The 24,613-nt window shown below is 39.1% G+C and overlaps 1 protein-coding gene across 1 annotated transcript in view; it reads left to right on the top strand.

Annotated features, from left to right (window-relative positions):
• The window catches only part of Thsd7b (thrombospondin type 1 domain containing 7B), an 857,175-nt gene that overhangs the window by 607,385 nt on the left and 225,177 nt on the right, over positions 1-24,613 (top strand). The window contains exons 13-14 of the mRNA XM_041648517.1: positions 14,339-14,533; positions 20,236-20,502. Of these exons, the coding sequence (XP_041504451.1) occupies positions 14,339-14,533; positions 20,236-20,502 (462 nt within the window). The remainder of the gene's footprint in view (positions 1-14,338; positions 14,534-20,235; positions 20,503-24,613) is intronic.

Here is a 24,613-nt window from a genome sequence, read left to right on the forward strand (position 1 = left end):
GCAATACTCTTACGTAGGAGTGTGACCATCTCTAGTGAAGCAAGCAATCTTACAAGTATAATAAATGAAATGTAATGAGGGATTGAATTAATACTCCCTTTAGAGATTCAGTCCAGTTGGAAATGCATGGCCGGAAAGACCGAAGAGAACCTGTCTCCTTACCCCAGTGGAAATCATTTCCTACTAGTTTAGTTAGTGCTCGAGAAGCTTTGAAAGCTCCAGAGAGATATTTTCCCCTGGATTGTGGCCTGTAAGCAATTTGTCGTGATCTGAAAAATCCAGGTCTTAGGATTCAACTAAGCTGACATCTCAGAGATAAATCCTCAGCCATGTCTTATTTTTCTTGTTTGCCCCATTAGATGAATATGTATTATATTATAGGATTCAACATGTTTGTGCCTTCAGCCAAAGTTTTCCCTGGGTTATAACAATTAGGGAAAGGACAGTGTTGTCACTTGATCCATCTTCTTGCCCGTAGCTCTCATTTCTATGGCCTAGCAGAACAGATTACATGTAACTATCTATATGCATATGTGTATGCGTACATATACTCCTGTGTATATATGGTGCCTTTGTTTGCATTCTGATCTCTCTCTCTCTCTCTCTCTCTCTCTCTCTCTCTCTCTCTCTTTCTCTCTCTCTCTCTCTGTGTGTGTGTGTATGTGTGTGTGTTCAGCTCAGTATATGAGCAACTGGGTGGATTAAGTTCAGCCATCCTATAGAGCAGAAACTGTAGTTAGGTATGTGTGATCAAGGCTTATAAACAAAGTACAGTATCTCAACCACCCTGCACAGGGAGAAAGTGGCATTTAACAGGTCTATTTCTGATCTTTGCATCTTAAGTTCATGCCTCTTTCCATCAGTAATAAAGCCCAGATTGTTATCATAATTGTAAATCTTCACCACAGGAGTTAAAGCCTTACTAAAATTTAAATCCTCTTTAATTTAGTGTTACCAGAGAATAGCCTAGTAGCTCTTATAGTGGACATGACTACCATGTATACGTCTGAGGACCAGCACTTCTATGTACAGTTTCCACGTTCTCTTCTTCACTTCACTCCCTTCTTCAGTCTTCCCGAAGATCTTGAATCTAAGCATTTCCAGAAAGAAATCCCATCAGGCTTTGGATTTGAGTTTCTATCTTTCCTTGGGATTGTGATCTTTTGCTATAGCATACAAGTCTCATTCCTATAGATACCAAATAGAACTTAACACTTAACAGACATTAACACTTAACACACAATTACCTTCAGAGGTCCTGCTGCCTTTAGATAAGGCTACTGAGCTCTGCATTTTAGCCAAAGGCTCCAATCACATTTAGGGCTCAAGTGGGTCAGTGGGGTTAGGTAGACCCTTCTTAGCCAAGATCTGGAGAGAGTATACTCGTCCCTGCCTCTTAATTCTGTTGAACTAGTTATTTGGGTGATAGTATGGTGTTCAAATCCTGGGCTCATCTAATTAACGTAATTTGTGCTTGGCTTTGTGTCAGTAGATGTCCATCATTTACTATCACCCTCCCATTTTCTTGAATAAGTTGAGTCTGAAGAGCAGTACAGAAACTGGATGAGGCCATTGTAAAGAATACCTGGTCACCCTTAGCTCTGTTTGACACCCGAGTCTGTGGTTTCATAAGTAGACTCTTGCTTCTGATTTGCTCTTCAGAAGAAGCTGTCTGACTTAAGGAGGCTACATCACTTTAGTGGCAATGACAGTCATATCATAGCTTGTCTGCAAGGAATATAGTTTAAGAATATCTTTTGCCAGTGGGTTTTACAATGGAAAGAGTGTGGGATTAGCCAGTACTCTGGCTTCTGTGTCTCTCCATTCATTCTAGTGTCTTCTCTCTGCATTTGCCCAGGCTTGTTTCCTGTTAGTATTTGCAAGGGCTGTAACCTGTTTACTCAGTACTTTTGGTCAGCACTTTCCTATCCTGCAGGACAATCCAATGAACAGTCAATAAACTCTTATCAATAAAGTTATTTATATTAAAACATTCCCATAAAGGGAATTGTTGGTTGTTTATGTTTTTATTTCCAGTGATCTTTTCACACTTGGCATTAAAAAAAATGAAAAACTGTGAAAACCATAATTCCTGGTCAAACCTGATGAATGCAGCCCCATTAATATCATGCATGAGGCCATGCCATATATGGTCTATTGTTTGATTAATGATGACTGTCGATACTGTAGCATATGAATCATGGCAATTGAAACAAGGTATTCATCTGCTTTACCCTTTTAGATAGTGAGAATGGCCAGGTAACAAAAAGGGTATGGGGAAGTGTGTGTGTGTGTGTGTGTGTGTGTGTGTGTGTGTGTATGCTGCCTGCACATTTGCTTGCTTATATTTTAAAAAGACATTTAAGGTTTAATACTCATTGATAGAATGTATTGAGCCTGTAGTATAAGTAAGACATTTAAAATTTTCACCACTCTATTTTCATAGAAGGTCTTAGACATCTTTTAAAGGTGATGAGACTAAAGCAAGAACAGTGAAATAACAGACCTAAGTCCTCTGTGTTTGTAGTTGCTGTCTGTACCTTTGTCATTTGACAACACTGAGAATTCAATCAGAGGCTATAGATTATTTTTTCTACCTTCTTCCTCCTTTTTTGAAAATTACATACATGAATATATGTATTTTCATCTTACCCACCTACTTCTTCCCTTTCCAACTCCTTCTCTGTCCCCTAACAGCACCCATTTAAATTTATGTCCTTTTCTTTGATGATTATATATGGATATACACATCATATACCCATGTGTGTGTGTGCGTGTGTGCGTGTGTGTCTGTCTGCATGTGCTTGCATGTGTGTGTGTGCACATCCTGATGGGTCCATTTAGTGTTGCCATTGCATATTATGGTGTGAGAATAACTTCTTTAGCATGATCTTATCAGGGGGCTTGTGCTTGAAGAAACTGACCCTCTCTCCCTCAGCATCTCTGTAGCTAGGGGTGGGACATTATGTGCCTTTGTCCATCTATGCTGTATGTTGACGGGTGTGGTGTTGTGTAGGTAACAATTTTCTTAGGAGGTTGGGGTTGTACATTCATGTTAAGTCCATAAGACACTATTTTGCAGTGGTCTTCCTGGTCCTCTGTCTCTTAGAATCATTTCAGTCTTAGGTGTAGGGATTATGTTATAGATGTCCCCTTTAGGGATGGGCAACCCACATCTTATTCTCCTCATTTTGGTCACTTAACGTTCTCTGCAATAAATTCATTCTATTGTAAAAGAACACTGTGGGGATGAGGGGTGAAGCTGTACTTAGCTGCGAGTGTAAAGACAACTTACAGTTTAGCATTAGTTCCCTTCCGGTGTCTGTGACCTCTTCCTCCATGCATGAGTTCTTTTACTTCCTTATTCGTTCTTCACTATTTCATAATAGCTTAGTATTGACTTTAAAAATTCAGTGAGTTCCAACTTAGGTGGTTTATAAAATATCAAAGTATCAGTAAAAGTTTTTATGTGTCATAGTTTCCCAATTCTAAACTTATTCACAGGAAATTATAGAAAGGGAATAAAGTATTTTCTTGTTGACAAAATTCTCATTGATATACATCAGGGATTATGTTTCAGATGCTGGTGCTCTTTATAATTATTTAAATTTCTTGTCTTGTTATTCAGTGTATTGTCATCTTGGAAAAAATTAACTTGGCAGGACACAGTTCTCTAAATTGACTCAAAATTGGTTATCTAAATGTGCAATTCAAATAACATTTGTCTGTGCCCTACATTAGATAAAGTATTTTGCTATATTTGCAATTAATGACTGTGATATTCCTAACAAAGAAGATGCAGGTGATGTTGGCTTGGTGTGCAATGTAATTTTTTTACCAGGATATGGATAAAAACAAAACAAAAAAATAATTGAAATGAATGAATAGCTCCACCTGCAACAGAGCAGATGTCCAAATGGGAAGTATTGTGTTTCCATCGTCATATGGGCTAGTTTCTTAGCCTTAAAGCATTAAATGGCTTTGGCTTGCACCAGTTCTAAGAGGGATTTGCAGTACTCACGTACACTTGCTCTCTCTTGTGCCACAAGTAAAGAAAGAAATTTAAAATACAATAAGAATAGAAATTTGAAAGGGGCCTGCATTTATACTCTCCCAGAATAACAAATATTTATAGTGTTCTCACTTGCATTGATTCTGTATTTAGGAATCATTGCACCTTGTCACATGGCATCTCTTAATAAGTTGTAATAAAAGTGCCCCAACTATGATTTTTTTTACAGTATGGCAAAATATACTTTAAAATATATTCAAATCAACCACAAGATTAAAAAATAATACATAAAATTCTAGACAGATAGCACATAACAATTTAAACCAGGATGATATAAACAACAAACAAATCTCTCACTAGCAAGAAGATTGAAACAATACTCAGAAAAAAAAATATCTCCCTGATATTTTTTTTTAAAAAGTACAAGCCCAGAAGGACTCATTGTAATTCCCACCAGATTTTCAAAGAAATACTAACAGCTGTGCACCTCAAACTACTCCACAATTAGAAAAAGAAAGTAGTTACTTGCTCTTTGAGCTGATGAGGTTGGGGGATTTGATCGGGGGAGGGGGAGGGAAATGGGAGGCGGTGTCGGGGAGGAGGCAGAAATCTTTAATAAATAAATAAATAAATAATTTAAAAAAAGAACAAAAATTAAAAATGACATTATAACAAAAAAAGAAAGTAGTTACTAAGCTATTTTCATAAAGCCAGTATTGCCCCGATTCCAAAATCAGAGAGCATAACAAAAATGAAATTTTAGAACATTTCCCATGATGATGATAGATGCAAAGGGTCTAAATGAAATACTGGCAAATTGAATTCCAGAACACAGTCAAATATCATATGACCAAGTTGATTTCTTCCCAAGTGTGCATGATTGATTTAACACATTCAAATCAATGACTATTTTCCAGCATTTAAGCAGATTTAAGGACAGAAATCATATGATCACATCAGAATATGCAAGATAAAGGCTACTGAAAAAATTCAGCATCCCTTCACAAGTGCCCTGAAGAGATGCAAAATAGAAGGAACATGTGTCAACATGGTAAGGCTGTATATGAGAACTCTAAAGCCGTCATCATGGCAAATGGGGAGCTGAAAGCTTTTCCATCAAAATCAGAATAGGAGAAGGTATAATGGAAAAATTAAAAATGCTGCAGGATCCCCGGCAGCAGTAGGCAGCAGAAACGCTATAGGTCCCCAAGCTGTGGTAGCGGGCCATGTGGTGGCAGGCAGTGAGTGGGTCCTGGGAGCAGCTAGTCCCAGGCAGAGATGGTTGCCAGTCTCTGAGTGGTGGCTGGTCCCAAGCAGGGAGACATGTGGCAGGCGAGCAAGAGACAGAGACATGAATAGGCATGCCATGTAGAGTAAAGTTGAACATTTATTAGGTGGGTTATTGAGAGGAAGAAAAACGGGGAGAAGAGGGGAGAGAGAGAAGAGAGAGAAAAAAGAGAGACAGAAGCGGGGGAAGGGAAGAAGTGGGGAGAGAGGCAGAAGGGAAGCTGCCACTCCAAGAGGAAGATGGAAAAGAGAGAGAACTCAGGCTGGAAGCTGAAGATCAGGTTGCCTCAGCAGATGGGGATGGGAGTGGGCATGGCTTGTCTTACAAAGAGATAAAACAATCATTACATCACCATATTCCCATCTCTTTTATACAGTATAATGGCTGGAAGTTAGGCACCATAGGTTAAAGGAATTGGGGCAACAGATTCTTAAGACTTCTTCCTGCTTATTTGTGGGGATTGTCTTTGGGGGGAACCTGAGAAGGCTGGGTGCTGGCCACATCCTCACAAAGCTGGTCTTTTTGTTCCTTTCTGGTATTTGTGGCATGGAAATGTCTGATGTCTCTTACACCTGGTTAAGGTATTGGCAGAACAAAGAACAAAGTTAAATTAAGAAAAAAACATTTTAGGACCAGGAAATTGAGAGGGGGTGTATTTGACTTGTTAAAGGTGCATCCTTCAATTTGGCTCCCTGGAACTCACAAGAATTCTTTGGGTTTGTGAAAAGAGAAGTTTTAGACACATACATTGTATAATATCTGTGGCATATTTTTGTACAATGAAAAGTATTTTTAAGACTATGAAAGGCATCACAAGAGAGAAATTTGATCTAAAATTTGTTTGGTGAGGTTGTTCTTTTAAACTGACAGAACCTTTTAGCTATCAACCTATATCAGAGATCTTTGAGAAGGATAAAATTTTACTTGAGTTATTGATTAAACAACACCTAGAACTACTCTTCAGGGTCCTCCATGGTTGCTGAAGGTCACATTTGTCTTTTGCTGTTTAGCACAGGGCCTACCAGGCTTCAAAAGATCCTGTGGGCTGAGAAATCTGAAGGAAGACAAGCCTACTTTGACCTGAGAAGCTAGGCTGTCGATTCCAGCAATTCTTTCCATGTCAGGAGATCTTCAGTTTAGATAAAAGGCAGTTTTTCCCAATGGTCAGCACTTGGCAATTGAAGTGAACTGCAGATGGACATTGTTGTGTGCCCGTTTGTCTTCTGTCTTCTTTGCAGGGAATAGAGTGCTGCTGCTAGGAGCCAACCTGTCTCTTTTTGTTATGAAAAATTTTTTAATAATTAAATATTTAAATGCCATATTCCCTAGATCTCTGAGCAGTTGAGGGCTGTTTATCAGATATAACTATAGTAGAGAATCTGCCTGGAGAACTGAGTCTGAGTTTGACTGTACTGGCTCTTAACGGGTAAGATTTACACTTGTAAAAAGACAGAAAGAAGAAAAAACTACTAGCAATAGAAGGTTAATGGCAGAACTGACAATAGTAGAGAACAGCTTAATATATCTTAAATGAGGGTTGGATTAAATATAAAGTATTTTTGTAAGAGACTGAAACATGAGACTTATTGTTTTTATAGTCTGAAATGAGATTTTATGAACAATTATAACATTTATCATAGGTGCATTTAAGTTACATGTATGATCACACACACAGAGTGAACAGGAATTGGGCAAAGTGGATGCTCTTGGTGGGCCCTACCAAAGGCATGCCACTGCACAAAACACATGCAACAGAGTCAACAAGAGGAATTTAGTGAAAAAAACATAAGTAAACTGGTGGGGTGGGGAAGACAGGGCGTGCTTCAGTAAAGATGGGAGAACTTGGTCACCTGACCTGGCTCTCAGTTAAGATGGCGGTAAGGTCACCCATGTAATAAAGTTAACACTGGGGAACCAGGCAGGTAATACCTCAGTAAAGATGGCGGGATTTGGTCACTTGACCTGGCTCTCAGCCAAGATGGTTGTGAAGTCACCTGACCCCAGTCAAAATGGCAGCGGCCACATGTTGTATGAAAAAGTCACTCAGTTAAGATAGTGGTGTAGTCACTTGACCTCAGTTAAGATGGTGGTGAGGTCACATGACCTCAATCAAAATGTCAATAGCCACATGTTGTATGGAAAAGCCACTTAGTTAAGATGGCAGTGAAGTCACTTGACTTCAGCTAAGATGGTGGTGATGTCACATGACCTCAGTCAAAATGGCAGCAGTCACATATTATATGAAAAAAAAAAACCTCAATTTTTGAGCTGTAGGGATTTTAAGCTTAATAATAAGAGAGTCCTAGAGGCATGATCTGTCCTGTCGCCATGAGCCACCATGCCACAAGTCACCATGCCACAAGCCATGGAGGGGAGCAAAAGGCTGGAACTGAAAAAAACCACCTGGTGGCTCCGACCAATCTTATTGGCAGCAGTAACCATGGCAGGGTCCGTTTGCTTGTGTGCTGACAGTAGTCAGAAAGCTCCCATAAAAGTGGAGCTGGTGGTACACCAGCAGAGTGAGGGTAAGAGCTAAGGCCTAGGGTTTTGGGGCCTCTAAAAGTCTTCCACCTCAGAGGGGACAGACCTGGATTGATGTGGGAGTGTCATATATCAATCTGTTGATTTCATTGGTTAAGCAATAAAGGAACTGCTAGGCCCATTTTATAGGCCCACCCTTAGGTGGGTGGAGTAAACAGAACGGAAGGCTGGGAGAAAGAAGCTGAGTCAGAGAGTCACCATGATTCTCCCATTCCAGACAGATGGAGGTTAAGATCATTCCTGGTAAGCCAGCTGGTGGGCTACAGCAGATTATTAGAAACGGGCTAGTCCAGGTGCGAGAGCTAGCCTAGAAGAGGCTAGATAGAAATGGGCCAAGCGGTGTTTAAAAGAATACAGTTTCCGTGTAATTACTTCAGGTAAAGCTAGCCATGTGGAGCTGGGTGGGACCGCAGCCCACCGCAGCTCCTTCAACACTGGATGGCTTGCTACCCACAGCTGAAATTGTGAAAACCCACGAAACTCTCAATGGATCGAAGGCCTTAATGTCAGATCTAAAATTCTGAAATTGTCAGGAGGGAAAACTCAAGAAATCATCTCAAGATACAGGACGAGGCCCTAGCTTATTGTGAGTGACTCTGATAATTTGTAATGTATTGTCCACACCTGATGATTTGAGTCACGTGATGTTGTAAAGCTCCTGCACAGAAAAGGAGGGAATGAGCCCAAGCCTACTGGATGAGAGAAAGTGTCTTAACCTGCACGTCTGGCAGACAATTACACCTAGATTATACAAATGTTGGGGACTGTGGACCACCAGACCCTGAATTTCTTGTAACCATCTTGTTTTTCTCTGCTTTGAGCAGCTCTGAGCATGAGACCCTGATGTCAGAGGCATGGGTTCTGATGAGTCTGCAGCTGAAAGATCCCCAGAGCTGGGGCATGGCCAGAGCCCTATATAAGCTGCCCCTGAGCACAATAATGCCAATTCTTGGCATTATTGTCTCAAGGATGGCCTCGTGGCCCCATCTCTCTGTCTGTCTGTCTCAGTGTTTGTATGTTTTAAAATTTTCAGCCTAGTTCCTGTAGTGCATAGCAAGTAGAGTGCAGAACTCTACTCTTAAGTTTTACTTACACAGAATTTAAAAACTAAACGCTAGGAATCACACTACCCGATTAAGGGTGTCAGGGAGATAACTCAGTGGTTAACAGCACTTGTTGTTCTTGCTGAAGACCCAGATTCAGTTCCTAGAACATGCATGGTTTTTCACAACCATCTATAACTCCAGTTCCAAAGGATCTGATGCACTCTTGTGAGAACCAGTCATAAGGCAGACATACAAACATGCAGACAAAGCTCTCAAAATAGAATACATAGGCAAAAGAAATAAACTGATAGTTCGTAAAAGATAAAGGACAACTGCAAATAAACATAGGAAAAAAAATCTCAACATCATTACTTATCAGAAAAGTAAGATTCCATCTCACCCCAGTCAGAACAGCTGTCATAGGAAAACCGGAAGACACATCTGTCCAATTTAATCAGCACCATTTGTTGAAGATGCTGTCTTTTCTCCAATGTGTAATTTTGGCTTCTCTGTCAAAAACAATGAGTCCATGAGGGTGTTGAATTACATTTAAATCTTATTGCACTTGTCAGTCTGTCTGGTTTTATGACAATACCCTGCTGGTTTTATGACTATAGCTCTGTAATGTAACTTGAAATCTGGGACGATGACATTTTCAGCAGCTCTTGTTGAAGATTACTTTTTCAATTCTGTGAATAATTGTGTAGGAATTTTGGTGGAAATTGCATTGAATCTGTAGGTTGATTCTTGTTGGATGGCCATTTTCACAATATTGATACTACTGACCCAAAGACAGGGGAAACCTTTCCTTCTGGTGTCTTTTGCAATTTCTTTTTTATTGTCTTAACGTTTTTATTGTACAAGTCTTTGGCTTGATTGTTTAGAGTTACATCAAGATATTTTAGGCTATCATCAAAGGTTGTTTCCTTAGTTTCTTTTAAGAGTCTGTTTGTCATTTGCATACAGGAAGGCCACAGATACTTTGTGTGTTTTTTTGTACCCTACCACTTTGATGATGGTATTTATCAGGTATAGAACTTTCTTTCATGTATAAAAATCATATCATCTACAAATATGGATATTTTAGCTTCTTCCTTTCCTGTTTGAAACCCCCTAATCTACTTCAGTTTTCCTTCTCTACCTAAGTCTTCAAGTGCTATAGTGAATAGTATGGAGAGATGGGCATCCTTTTCATGGAAATGCTTTGAGTTTCCCTCTCTTTGCATAATGCTGGCAATGGGTTTGTTGTAAATTGCCTTTATTAAATTAAGGTGCGGCTCTTGTATCCCTAGACTCTTCAAGACCTATCTCCATCTCCGATCATGAAGAGATGCTTTTGTCAAAGTTTTGTTTCCCTCTAATGAGATGATCATGTGGTTTTTGACTTTTAGTCTGTTCTTCCGGTGGATTACATTTATTGATTTATGTATGTTAAACCATCTCTGAATTTCTGGGATGAGTCAGCTTTCTTATGATGAATAATCTTGTTGATGTGTTCTTGAATTAGGTTTGTAAGCATTTTATTGAGAAATTTTCATTTTGTTCATAAGAGAAATTGGTTTGTGATTCTTTGCTGGATTTTTGTTTGGCTTAGGTGTCAGGGTAATTGTGGCCTCATAAAAAATTAGGTGATAGTCCTTTTTTTGCAGAATAATTTTAGGAGTGTTCATGTTTGTTCTTTGAAGGTCTGGTAGAATCCTGCACTGCATCATCTGTCCCCAAGATTTTTGGTTCGGAGGTTTTTAATTACTACTTCTATTTCACTTGGGGTAATGGGTCTGTTGTTTATAACTGCTACTTCTATTTCACTTGGGGTTATGGGTCTGTTTAAATCATTTATTTCATCTTGATTTAACTTTGGTACATCATGTATACCATTTTTTTTAGGTTTTCCAGTTTGGAGGAATATATATGCTGTCACAGTCTATATACAGACTGTACAAGAGTCAAACCACACAAAATGCCAGCACCAAGAATGAGAATTGAACACAAAGTCCCAGCCCTAACCAAGAGGCTATGTGCAATTGATGCAAAAGAAAAGGAATATCAGTTTTCTTCAGCGGCATGTCTGTGGTTATAGCAAACACATTCTAGGACAGGCCACATACTCAGTAGCAGATGGCCAATACAAAATGGACACAATGCTTTTGTTTTTGTTGGGTTTTTTCGACTTTTTAATGAATTTAGAGGCTTTTTTTTTGCCTTATTGATCTTCCCTTTTTCCTTATTTTTTAGTTTCTTGTTTTGATTTTTATTTTTTGCTTTTTGTTTGTCCTGTTTTTCTCTGAGGGATGTGTGCAAGAGAGGCAACATGACGCTGGGTGGGTGGGGAGGTAGTGGGAATCTAAGAGAACTTGAGGGGAAGATACGATCAAAATAAATAGTATGAAATATTTTTTAAATAAAAATTTTAAAAAGAAAAGGAAAACATGAAAAAATGCTGGCAAGAATATGGGGAAGGAGTAAAGGCTTAGACACTGATGGTAGGCATATAAGCTTGCTCTGCGGCTGTGGAAATCAATGTGAAGGAGCCCAGAAAACTAAACACAGAAGAATGTATGAGCCCACTACACTAATCCTTGGGTATTTACTGGAATGACTGGGAGGAGTACAGAGCATTGCACATCCGTGTTTTTTACAACACTATTCACAAAAGCTAAATTACCTGGCCAACCTAGGAGTTCATCAACAGATATTTATATAAATAAAATGTTCTATAATCTCACAGGTGAGTGGAACTCTCACCATCATTAAAGAGGCTTCTTTTCCCAGCAGATGGAGACTATTACAAAGACCCATAACTGCTAAAATTACAGAGAATAAGTGAAGATAGGATACCTGGTCTCATTTGATACACTGTCTCAGTTACTGTTCTATTGCTGTGGATTGGGAGGAGAGACTGGGTCTGGCATGGGATTTTAAAACCTCAAAGCCCACACTTAGTGACACACTTCCTCTAGCAAAACTGCCCCTCCTTAGCTTTCTCAAATGGTCCCCAACTGGGGACAGAGATTGAAAATATATGAGCCTATGTGGCCCATTCTCCTTCAAGATACCACATACCCCAGAAATGCAATCCCTAAAAATTATGACTTATGAAAACATGAAGGAAGGGCAGAAAGGTTTCAAGAGTCAGAGTACCAGGACAGCTGCTGTTAGATAATGTCTTCTAGCCATGACAGGAAAGCTACACCCTTGAAATCTATCAATATGGCTGCCTAAACAAACCTAATCAATACTGGTTGACCTGTTGACCAGTTAACTAGCTGACATATTCATTGAAAGGGGGAATTTTCAAAATCCCCTATCTTAGATCAAAAGCTACAGACAATTAATTACTTCTGAGAGAATGGAAATTCCTTTTTTTCAGAGATGAGATCACTGGTAAGTTATACAATCCCAAGTGGTCAGCTAACACACATACCTATGAGAAACACTAAATGAATTCAGTAGGTTGTGTGGTGTGTGTGTGTGTGTGTGTGTGTGTGTGTGCGTATGTGTACGTGTGCATGCACATTATATAACAATATTAAAGAAGAAGAAAAGATCATGCGTTTGAGAAGGAAAGGGATGAGACCAGGGATGATTTGGAAAGGAATATGAGAGAAAGGTGAAAATGATATAATCTGATACTCATGTCTGAAATTCTTTAAAAAATCAAAAATTAAAAGAAAAAGATGATGTGGTATATATGCACAAAAAATTATTTTCTCATAAATAACCAAATTATCCAATATACAGGTCATTGTCAGAATAATCATATACTTATACGAACATGTTCTTATGAAGCCTAGGACTCTGTACAACAAATACATAGCAAGAAGTATATTAATAAAGATTGCTAAGAAATATAACTTATAAAATCAAAAGGTAACAAAGGTTTCTAGGGCTGGAATTTGGGATAAGAGCAAAAGGAATTTTTGTACACTATAGATGGAGACGTAGACAAATTCAGTCCTTATAAGAAACCACATGGATGTTCCTAAATAATAAAATTGTCACCTAGGCTAGCAGTTCTCAATCTGCCACAGGGGTCACAATCAGATATCCTGCATAGCAGATATTTACATTACGATTTCTAACAGAGAAAAATTACAGCTAAAAACTAGCAATGAAAATAATTTTACGGTTGGGGATCATGACAGAATGAAGAACTGTATTAAAGGGTCACAGCATTAGGAAGGCTGAGAACCACTACTCTAAGCAATACCTCTAGGTATGCAAAAGATATGAAATCATCATCATATAAAGGTTAAAAATTATCAAATCAACTAAGCAAACAGAGACCATGTCCAATAGCTGAATATGGGTAGTGGTGAAAGGTGGGTCAGAATTATATGGAGGACTTATAGAAAAAGGTGTTCCCAGGTATGTTGTTAGAAATGTTGATAGTAGGATGCCTACTAGCACAGAACCATGGAGCCATATTTTCAAAAGCAGCCTGCTTGGAGACATTTCAGGTTGTAATAACCTGGGGTGGTGTGTATGTGTTAATAGCAGGTAATGAAGAGACAGGTCTGGGAAGCTGCTTTACAACTTAGAACATACAACCCTCACTTCAGCACCTACAAAAAAACTTCCAATATACCTTTCCAATAGTACTGGGATATAGGATATGTTTATATGAAGAGAGTAGGTATCCATCCTGTACATCTTGCAGAGTTCATAATTAGGCAAGGGAATCAAAGTGTCAAGTATTCTTAACCAAGGATTTTAAACCTTAGTCCAAAGCATCAAATAAAATTCCAAGGAAATTTCACAAATACTTTGCCTCATAGTTGTTAGTAATGATATGACTAGACACATTCCTAAAGAAAAAGGTTATGGGAGAATTTTGAGAAGTTACTGGAAACTGATGAGATGCTTGTCGTGGGAATCATCATCTGGTTAGATCATGACTATTCTAGAAGAATAGAATTTAAAAGTTAACTGATGCTTAAGTATTAGTAAAGGAGAAAAGCTTATTTAGAGTTAGCAGAAATTTCTCTTTAAATACTGACTGTGATGTAAATATATCTGTTTCCGTACCATAATACTCATCTCACCATCTAAGCAAAAGCAACCCAACCCAGCAAACATCCACATGACTCTCTAACAATGGGCTTGTCCTTTTCGCCCTCATCTCGTCTGTTTTACCAATGCACTTTCCTACTTCTTTTCCATGCCTAGGGATCGAATGCTCCTAAGGAGGAAGTATAATAAATTACTGGAAGTTATTTTGGTTTCTGTCAATGCAAGGTTTAGATTAATAATGAAACCAATTAAATCCTCAAATACCTCCAATGGCAACAATAAAAATTTAATTTCCAGGGAGCAGTGAGGTTAGCTATGCTGAACACCATATGAAATCACATATTTTCAAACCCTAGGGACTTTTACTATTTTGTCAAAGTAAAAGCACCTCACTGATTTGATCCAATTGATAACAAAAGAATGTGTGCTCTTCCCTAGCCATCTCGTGCATCTCTGATGATAACCAGTCTGCAGAAATGACAGAATGCCTCAAGCAGATGAATGGCATGCCTCCCCTGGTGCAAGAATGCACCATTCCCTGCCGTGAAGACTGCACCTTCACCCCTTGGTCGAAGTTTACACCCTGCTCCAAAAACTGTGAAGCAACCCAGATCAGGAGACGGCAGCTCACAGGTAGGGTGGGCCTGCCGTTGCAGCTTCAGCCAAGACCCGCTGCTATGAATACCTTATTGAGAACAAAGGTTCCAACAGAAAGAAATGTGGTCCAATATCTCCTTCCTCTGCATTCCCAATGCATATCCTTAAGACTTGCAGCAAATGCCTGATATCTAATAGATACCTGGCTAATATTTGGGAGATGAAAGGACATTAGGATGATTGGTATCAATAAAGTTTTCTGCATAGTTTTATAATCTTTATGCTCACAAGGTGAATTTTATGCAAAAATGAATTTGCATATCCCATGGCAAAGTTCCCAGGATGTTATCTTAGCAAAAGTTTGGCTAGCTTAAAAACAGCCGCTGCTTTTTCTTTTTTGCAGAAATAACTGACATTATTGTCTTTTGCCTGATAAGCAATTTGACCCTTTCAGACTTTAATGGCATAAGGTAAAAGTCAAATTACACATGCTGATTCTTTTGTGTCTTATTGCATTCTGCCAGAATGTAATAAGATACTGTGTATCTCTGCAAAGGTTAATAGAAAATGAAGCAGATCCTAGTTTAGTTGGCACACTAGAGCATTTTTTTTGCTCAAATAACTGTTGCAAAATTTACTATTTATATAGGTAATGCCATGTGATTTCTCTTAAGTGTGTATGTATTTGTGTTTATAAGAAACAAAATTCAGTGAAATTAGAACCGAAAGAAAAATACCAGAATAATCACTGAGATAATATAATTGGCATCAACATTGAAGGACTGAGCACAGATTATCATTGGTTATTGTGGGCAGTTTAAAGTCTCTTGGTTTCAAGACCCACTGTTCAAGAGCACTTTTTTCTTGATAACATTAATAATTTAACCTGTAAAAATGGTTCACTTGTTAGACTAGAGCTTTTGCAGAATTTCTGCGTACACCTGTACTTGGAAATCTACATTCAAATGAAGGTAAAATATATAATCACAAGAGAATTTGCAAATGAGGAACATTGCCCTTACAGCTTTATATAAAATGTATGTAATGACATGTAACACTGCTTTCATGGTTCAGATGAAAACACTTGGGAGGCAGAGACAGGCAGATCTTTGTGAGTTCAAGGCCAGCCTGGTCTATAGAGCTAGTTCCAGGACAGGCTCCTAAGCTACAGAGAAACCCTGTCTCGAGAACCAAAAAAGAACAACAACAACAAAAATCTCATAGGAAAAGCAATCCAAGAGGCTAGATTAAACATGACAGACCAAATCTGAATTTAGAGACTATTCTACAGCTAGTTTGCTATCCTGCACACTCACGGTGTGTCAGAAACCATTATCCTAGCAACACTTCACATCTCCGAGGTGACAGAAAACTTCCTTCGGTGAGAGAGATTGTAGCCAGGGTTGTCCCTTGTCTTGGAGGTTTGATAATGATATTTAACACCTGTAAAAGAAGAGCAACTGTTTTGCAACTAGCACCATTTATGTTGCAAATTGTTAAAAGTTGAATGAATTAGCATTTTAAGATGTATTTTCTATTAACGTACACATTGAAGTCTGTATTAATTAATCTATAATTCAAAGTTAGTGATTACTTTACCAAAAGGCTACTCAGGATTTACTGTGTTTTATGAGCTGCTACTATTTTAGCTAGCTAATTGATTTTTGCACTCCTTCTGTCTAGATGACAACACAATTGATCAGTTTCATAAAATACATTAGTCATGAAAAAACAAAGAACCATTTAGAAGAATACTGATAAACAAAAAGCCAAAGACACATTAATGAACTGATTTATTTTCCCCATTTTCAAGGCTTATTATTATGATGTTATGTTGACAAGAGGTTTCTGTCCTGCTCGGTCCTAGCCATTCAGTCCCAAAGAAACACACGGAGTTCTACATTAATCATAAACTGTTTGGCCTAGTAGCTCAGGCTTCTTATTAACTCTTATAACTTACATTAGCCCATAATTCTTGTCTGTGTTAGCCACATTGCTTGGTACCTTTCACCAGAGGGGCATTCTTATCTTGCTTCCTCTGCGTCTGGCTGCCTTTGTGTTGACTGCAGACTGACTCTTTCCTCTCCTCAGAATTCTCTGTTCTCGTTGCCCCACTTGTACTTCCTACTTTGTCATGCCACCAAACTTCCTGTCTTGCTACTGGCCAATCAGGATTTTATTAAAATACAAATGACAGGGTACAGACCATTGTCCCACAGCAGTGTTAATTCTTTTTTTTTTTTTTTGTGAAAAACCAAATGCTTTAATGAGGCTAAGAGAATAACAGTTCAATTATTTCATTGGATACATTAATCTCAATCATAATATACAGTGCTGTGGACCGTACAGAAAGAATTGCTGTGCCCCACAGTAGGGGCTGCTATTGACATTACAGTAGCAAGTGTCCGCAAGACACAGTCACTTGTTGTCTTTGTCAAGAAGTCGGCTTCTTTTTCATACTGTTAGCGACATCAACTTCTCCCCAGTACATTTTTCAAAAATATGAATAATTAATTCTTGTGTTTTGAATTTTCCCATGATACTTGGCAGAAATTTTAATGGATGTTCTAATGTGAATGGCAATAGAAAACTTATGACTTAGACCATGTGACACAGACACACAACATGTAGGTCCTAATACACGGCACTCCTTTGAATGTTGGCCATCTAGAATATCACCTTTTTGTTGCAGCTTTTACCACAGGTTTTTAATTTACCATCTGGATGTTCCTTATTTGTTTCTAAACTAATCTTTATAGATTCTAGACTGAGACGTAAGTAAAACAATTGTTTATTCAATGATGGATATATTCCCCATTTTCCAGGTGTGGGAATATACACATTACCATATCACTTACACTGTGGCTGAAGGGGAAGTGTCTTCGGGTTTCTGCTGGGGATTGATTTGTTTAGTCTAGCTTTGTCTTAGTCTAAAGGTCAGTGCTGATTTTCATTAGAATGTAATCAAAATGAAGCCCCAGTGCTAATGTGTTCCTTATTGGGAGAATCCTTTCTGCATTAACTCACTTCAATCCTCCTTCAAACAGAGACGCCAAATAATTAAGAGGGAAGTCACAATCAGAGACAGCATCCATTTGTACCGGATGTTTGTTCTGTGGTAACTTGTGTTTTCTTTGTAGATGAGTATCTTCTTCCTGGTCTTTCTTTTTGTCATCCCCCTTCTCCTTCTGTTTTCCTTCACTGTAGAGGGAGAATTAAATTGGAGATTTAGAGGTGTGAGCAAATTGAGGGATATCTGTTGGAAAGAAAGAAAAGATGATATAAGGGTTCTATAAACATTAATATAAATGTTGGCATTAGTCCTTTGCAGGAATTATACCAAAATAATTTGAATATAAGATTGCAATCTTCCCCTGGCATTGTTGGCAAACACAGGGGAGACTGTGTTACAGAGGGTGAGGTTGGTTATACCACAGTGAATTCAACAGATGTTTTAAGTAGAGGTTTCTAACCTGTGGCCCAGAGACTGCAGCAAGAAATCTTTGATAAAATTCATAATTAGGAGTGTAAGAATTATAATTAATAATTTAAGCTCTATTAAATGAATCAAGAGATGAGAACCTAGGAGGGTACCAACAAGGAAGCTCATCAGCAAAGTGGAGGACAAAGGGAGACATTTTACTAAGCAAGTAAAGCAGTATAAATAAAATGTAGCTGGAGGGAGGGTGGATCCCAAATAATGGACAAAAGGGAATATTATTATGGGATTTAGGAAGAAAATCTCGAAGGTAAGGTTATAATCAGCACACTGAGAGAGTACTGACAATCAAATTTGAAAGATAAGAAGTTGCTTCCCAATGCATGTTTGTTTTATCATTTTGGTAAAAGTGATGTCAAGGTACAGGATAGACTTGGAATCCAAGACTAAATGTGCTGAAAACAAAGAGGAAGTTGCAGAGATGGAGATGAAGCTCAATAGCACTTCATGTGAGGAGTACTGCTCTAGCCAGGGCTGATGGGAGGAAATAGGACTGTGTGGTGATCAATGTCATAGTCAGAAAGTTTTAGGTCAGTGTTGTCTGTACTTCTCAAAGTGGTTCTAAGTGCCCCAATGACAGACACGAGTGAATACAGCACCCTGAAAGGCCAATAGAGGGTTAACATCACGGTAGAGCAATCCCAAGTCAAGGGATGCTTCGCACTAGGAGTGATTCAGATTCTACAGGAATTCTAGTAAATTATTTGTAAACATTAAATAACATGTTAAAAAGTCAATCATCCACCAGGAAACATTTGTAGAATTGTGTATGAGGTAAAATATGTGATAAGGAAAAATCTTCTCACATATCAGCTTATATCAAGTATTTGCAAGAGAGCCATAAAAACCACAAATAGACCAGCAAAGCTTCCTATGGCTTGTACAACCAGTCATGAGTCTAACTATTGACTCACTAGTGAGAGAAGAAGTGGTGGAATGATTACATCTGGGAAAGCTTTAGTGCTGTAGAGGAAACATCTCAACAGGGGAGTTCTATCAAGCGTTAGGCCAGGCTGGAATCAGGAAACACTGTTATCAAGCAGTCAGAGGTCTGAACATGTTTCTACATTGTCATTACTCAAAGCTGGGAATGCAGCTAAAAGCTCTGCCAAAGTTAGTAGGTAAGGTGAAGTTGCCAGCATTCTCAGCTTCAAAGGATTTCTCAAATGGACCTCACTGACTTTTCTCAAAATGAGATACGTATTCTGATTATTTACTTAAATCTATTGTTTATTTTAGCATTTATAAGTTGTCTGATTTCAGGAAACAAGATGAATTTCACTTTGTCTATACCATCTGAAATAACCGTCATCTTTATTTTTTTTGGGGGGGGGTGGGCCTGTGATGTGGAGAATACAATTTTGCTTTGTGGAGAAATTAATTTTTAGTTTTTTGCAGAAAAAGGAAAGGGCTTGCCAGTTAGCTTTTATTGGATTCTCTGGAAATCATTAGTTTAAAGAAGACAATGTAGTAAGGAGGCCTCTTGTTTCGTTCTCAGCCACTTAGCACCAAAATAATCACACAGAAATATATTAATTAAATCACTGCTTGGCCCATTAGCTCTAGCTTCTTATTAGCTCTTACATATTCATTTAACCTATTTTTATTAATCTGCATATGGCCACATGGCTGTGGCTTACTGGCTAAAGTTCCAGTATCTGTCGCCAGGAGGGCTACATGGCTTGTCTCTGACTCTGCCTCCTTTCTCCCAGCATTCAGTTTAGTTTCTCCCGCCTTGCCTAAGTTATGCCCTATCATAGGCTCAAGACAGTTTCTTTATTAACCAGTGATATTCACAGCATACAGAGGGGAATCCCAGGCCAAGACAAGGATAACCAAAGTGTATTATTAATTATGCAAAATGACAGTGATAACAACTGTACAAAGCCCATCTTGTCTAAGCAAAGTTTGACTGGGTTAATATTGGGATGGGAGAAAAAATAAAAAATAATTAAAAGAGTTTTATAATTATTGAATTGGCATAACAAGCATAATGTCCTATATTTAAGACAAAAATCATTTTTATTTTCAAATTAATTTGAATATCATGATTTCTCAGAATACTGCCTACATTGTCCTAGAATTTATTTCTATTTCCATGGCAAAAAGAAAGAGTAAAAACAAGAGATTGAAACTTTATTTAATGCTTACTGTTCAACTGGTTGTATCTACAAAAAAGTGATTGGCTTTTAACAGAACATCAGATACAAAATTAACATCACTGCATGTCTTGTCCCAGGGAAAAGCAAGAAGAGAGAGAAATGTCAGGATGCTGCCCTGTACCCTCTGGTGGAAATGGAACCATGTCCCTGTGATGCGTTCATGTCCCATCCTTATGGAAACTGGTCAGCTTGCATTCTACCAGAAAGCAAAAGGGATCCTCAGCGAGGAGGATTATGGGAGCAAGGAGCCGACAAAGAATGTGGAGAAGGCGTGCGCTTTCGAGCGATAGCATGCTCTGATAAAAATGGAAGACCCGTTGACCCCTCGTTCTGCAACAGCTCTGGTAAGGAGTCCCGCGAGAAGTCACAGATGAGAACTCTCACATAGCTCAGGAGGTTTGTTCCCGGTCCGGAAATTGTCGTAGACTCGTTCTTTAAGAAAGGTTTTCATTTTCATTTGCCAACAGCACACTGCCACCATGAAATCAAAGCATGTAAAATGCACAATACTCCCTCTCCCTCCACTGTTATCTGAACTACACCAACGGCAGGTGCAGGACCCCCTCAGTCTTTCCTTAATTGGCCTTGCCTTATTGACCTTGACTTACTGGTCATTTGCTTCCTGTTAGTCAGCAACGTTGTTCTTCAGTGAGAAAGCACAAACCCCAAAGAAATGACTGCATATTTTATGTGTTTATTTATGTATTTGTGCTTTCACCATATACATGAGGAGAAATCGCCTCTTGAGTTTCTTCTGAGGTAGCTGATAAAATAGTAATGGGAAAAACTGACTTTCAATGTTTCCAGTGTAAATATAAATGCACACAGTGAATAAAATAATAGAAATGAATGGGGCCATCTGGGCGAGTTTTGTTAGATATTATTTATAGAGAAGATTGAATTTTTGAGCCTTAGAATGGCTGAACTATGAGTGAATGGAAGTTAAATTCATCTGCAGTTCAGGTGGTGGGCATGCCTGGGACTGGAAGTCAGGATGGAGTCTACGCATTTCTGGTTTTAGTTTGTCCCTTATGTTACCTTTTATTTATAACACCTAGCAAGGTATGGGTTCCACAGAAAAGTAGTGCAAAAGAAAATTCCTGTTTGGTTAATTGTGTAAGCAGATGGATAGAATTAAGTCTTCGCCCATGATATCTTGTATTTAGAAAGCTTTTTCATTAATACTAAAAACAAATTAAATTTGGCTCTAATATAAGAGTAAGGCAAATGACGGAGTTTTGTTTGTTTGTTTATAGCAGAGTGCTTTTTTGTTTGTTTGTTTTGTTTTTCAAGACAGGGTTTCTCTGTAGCTTTTGCAGCCTGTCCTGGAACTAGCTCTTGTAGTTCATCTTTAAGTAAGACACATCCATACCATTGTTTAGATGCAAGTCGAGGGTCAGTGATTCTCTGAATCACTGCCACTGTCACCACCACCTGGCTCCTTGGTTAGACTGTGCAATTGTATGGAGTGATCTGACTGTTAGAAATATTAACATCAAAAATGAACACATTTCATGAAGTCAGGGTTGGTATCATTCAGCTTTTATGTGCAGACTTGCTTTATATAGTCACTATATAAAAGCATATATAGTGAATATTTGTTACATACGTCTTCTTCTTCCTTCCAAATGCTAAGCAGGCTGAACTTCGCTAAGCTCCAGAGATGTAGGATCATCTGACTGTAGACCTAATCTTTTATAATTTTTGTTTACTAGCATAAGGTTATTGAGGGACCCAGGAATAATTTTTACTGTAAGAGATTGATATTTAAAGATGTGCAGAAGGAATTTAAGTCCTGATTAGCCCCAAGGATGCTGACTAGAAAATACTTGGCTATTAGCCCTTAGGGGAGTCCCCACCTGAGTGCTGTCAATTTGGGATGAGAAAGACCAGAGAGCTGGAGAGTAGACAGTACAAAAGAAGACCATTTCCCTCAGTAAGATCTCAAGCAGGAAGTGTGCTCTGGAAAATAAAAGTAGAAGAAAGAACACTTGTAGTTCGAATGCACCGTGAGGGAGGAGCTATGTGAAGTGAGGCTGAAGTCAGGAGAGTCTTAAGAAATTAGCTCAGGAGCATAGATCTCACTCAACTGCAGCAATAATTTGGGGACAGAGATCAGGGCAACTGATGCAATTCAAAAAGACTGCTTCTAGCCACTGTGTGCAGAGAAACTTAAAGGGGGCTGATGTACTCTCTGTCCATCAGCCAAGGTAGGGAATGTTGTGAGGACAGGAGAGGATGATGCCAATAAAGATACATAAAGAACTATAAAGAGCTGCTTTTAAACGGAAGACTAGAGCAAGTTGAAAGGATTCTTCAGCCACAAGGACAGTCATCTTTGGATGTTGATAAGTTATCTAGCTCTTTTATCATGGTGACATGGTACCTGAGAAAGCAACTTTAAAAGCAGAACAACTTCTGTGACGTTCATAGTCGCAGAGTTTTCAGTGTATGGGCAGCCATCGTCATTGCTCTTAGACCTGTAGTAAGGAAGCGACATAACTCTAGGATGTGGTAGAGGAAGGCTTCTCAATGCTCAGTTTGCCAGAAACAGAGAGAGGGGAGAGAGCCTAAAGGTTTCAAAGATATGGCCCTTGCACCCTTTCTCCAAGTCATAGGCTTAATATGAACTCAGCGACAGATTAACCCACTGAAGAAGCTAGTGTCCTCATGATCCAGTTACACCTCCTGCTAGAGGCCACACCCTCCACGCATGCACCTTTGTATAGCACATACCATAGTCTCACTGTAACATTTCACCCCTGGAGCCCCTCACTAATGACTCTCTTGTCTTGGCGCTGTGATAAACTACATAGATGTGTAATTTAGCAGTGGAATTTAGCAATTTAGCAGTGGAAGCTTGAGGGTACAGTTCACCCTAATAGGAAGGCATGGCAGGAGGAGCTGCTAGTGGTGCAGGCAGGAATGTGAGCCTGCCTTCACACATTTTAGGGCATTGCCCATACTCAGCTGGCTTCCTCCTTTCCCTCATGTCCATTCAGTCTAGGACCTTAGCCTAGAAGATGATGCCATATGCAATCAAGGTAGGTCTTCCTCGCACAGGTATTTCTTATGGAAACACTTCCATAGACATACTCAAGGTGTTTGACCTTGAAGTTCATTAATCCTATCAACGTGACAGTCAAAAATTGGCCCTTCCAGCACTCCCAAACTCATGTTACTCTCATCATACAAACTGTTCAGTCCATCTCCAAGACCCCTTAGAGTCTTCTCATTGCCCAAAAATTCCAAGTTCGAAGTTTCTTGTGAGACTTTAGGTAACAAGTTGTGAGTCCTACAAAATCAAAATGAAAATACCTATTTCTAGCATACAAAATCAAAAGTAATATACATTCCTATCATTAAAAGGGGAAGAGAAAAAAAGGATTTATTAGACCAAAGCAAGACCAAAACCTAGCAGGGCAAATATCAAAACCCTGTCTGTCATCCTCAGCTCACAGTGGGGATACTATGAGCTTCCAAGGACTTGAGAAACACTGCCTCTTGACCTTGCTGGTTGTCATTCCTATGGTCTCTCTCTGAGGCTGGGCCTGCTTGCTGATAGTGCCTTTGCCTGCAGACAGTCTTTCTTCCCAGGGTCTTCATTGCCACTTCTCTCTCTCTCTCTCTCTCTCTCTCTCTCTCTCTCTCTCTCTCTCTCCACATCATTTGTTATCCTTTCATTAGCCCCCTATAAAAATTTCAGCCTTCTGATGTATTCCCTAGCCTCCAAAGTGGAGTGGATATGGAAGAAGGCATTCCCACCCCCACCCCCCACCTGGCTGGTATAGATGTGTCTCTAACCCCTTTCTAGAGAGAAGAAGGTGTGTTTTGATGCTTCTCAAGGGAGAATCCCAAATGAAACCCATGTGGAACTTCCTTTGACCTAACGGTAATGAAGAAGTATGTGTTTATGTGGAGTGAGAAGATAAATGACTTCCAAACAGGTGGTTTTCAATTAATTAATCAATGCAGGTTTCTTGGTTTCCTTTAGAAATCCTATGCAGAGATGCAAAGTAACTCACTATCCGCCATGCTTGAAAAAGTAAATTAAGGGCAGAGGATATTGTTCCTTGGGTAAGGATCCTTGCTTTGCAAGCTTGGGAACCTAGTTTGAATCCCCAGCATCCAGCACCCAAATAAAGCAAAGCATTTTGGTAATGGCATTGGTACCTGTGCTTAATAACAGCAGCATTTGGGGGTGGAGACAAACAGATACCAAGAGTGCTTTGGCCAGCCAGCCTCACCAAATCAGCCAGCTTCAGGTTCAATAAGAAACTTCTTCCCAGGGCAAGAAGAAAGAGACCTTCTGTTCAGGCTCATGCACCCAGATGTGTTCATGCATCTGCATCTCTATACCACACCCTCTCACACGCACACATACACACTACAATAAAGTATAAGAAAATAAGGTGGGGTGAGGACAGATCAAGATGTGGACTGTCCACTTCCACT

This window comes from Microtus oregoni, unplaced genomic scaffold, assembly GCF_018167655.1.
Source record: "Microtus oregoni isolate MIOR12 unplaced genomic scaffold, Mior012 000003F_ref0000135, whole genome shotgun sequence".
Classification (NCBI taxonomy): domain Eukaryota; kingdom Metazoa; phylum Chordata; class Mammalia; order Rodentia; family Cricetidae; genus Microtus; species Microtus oregoni.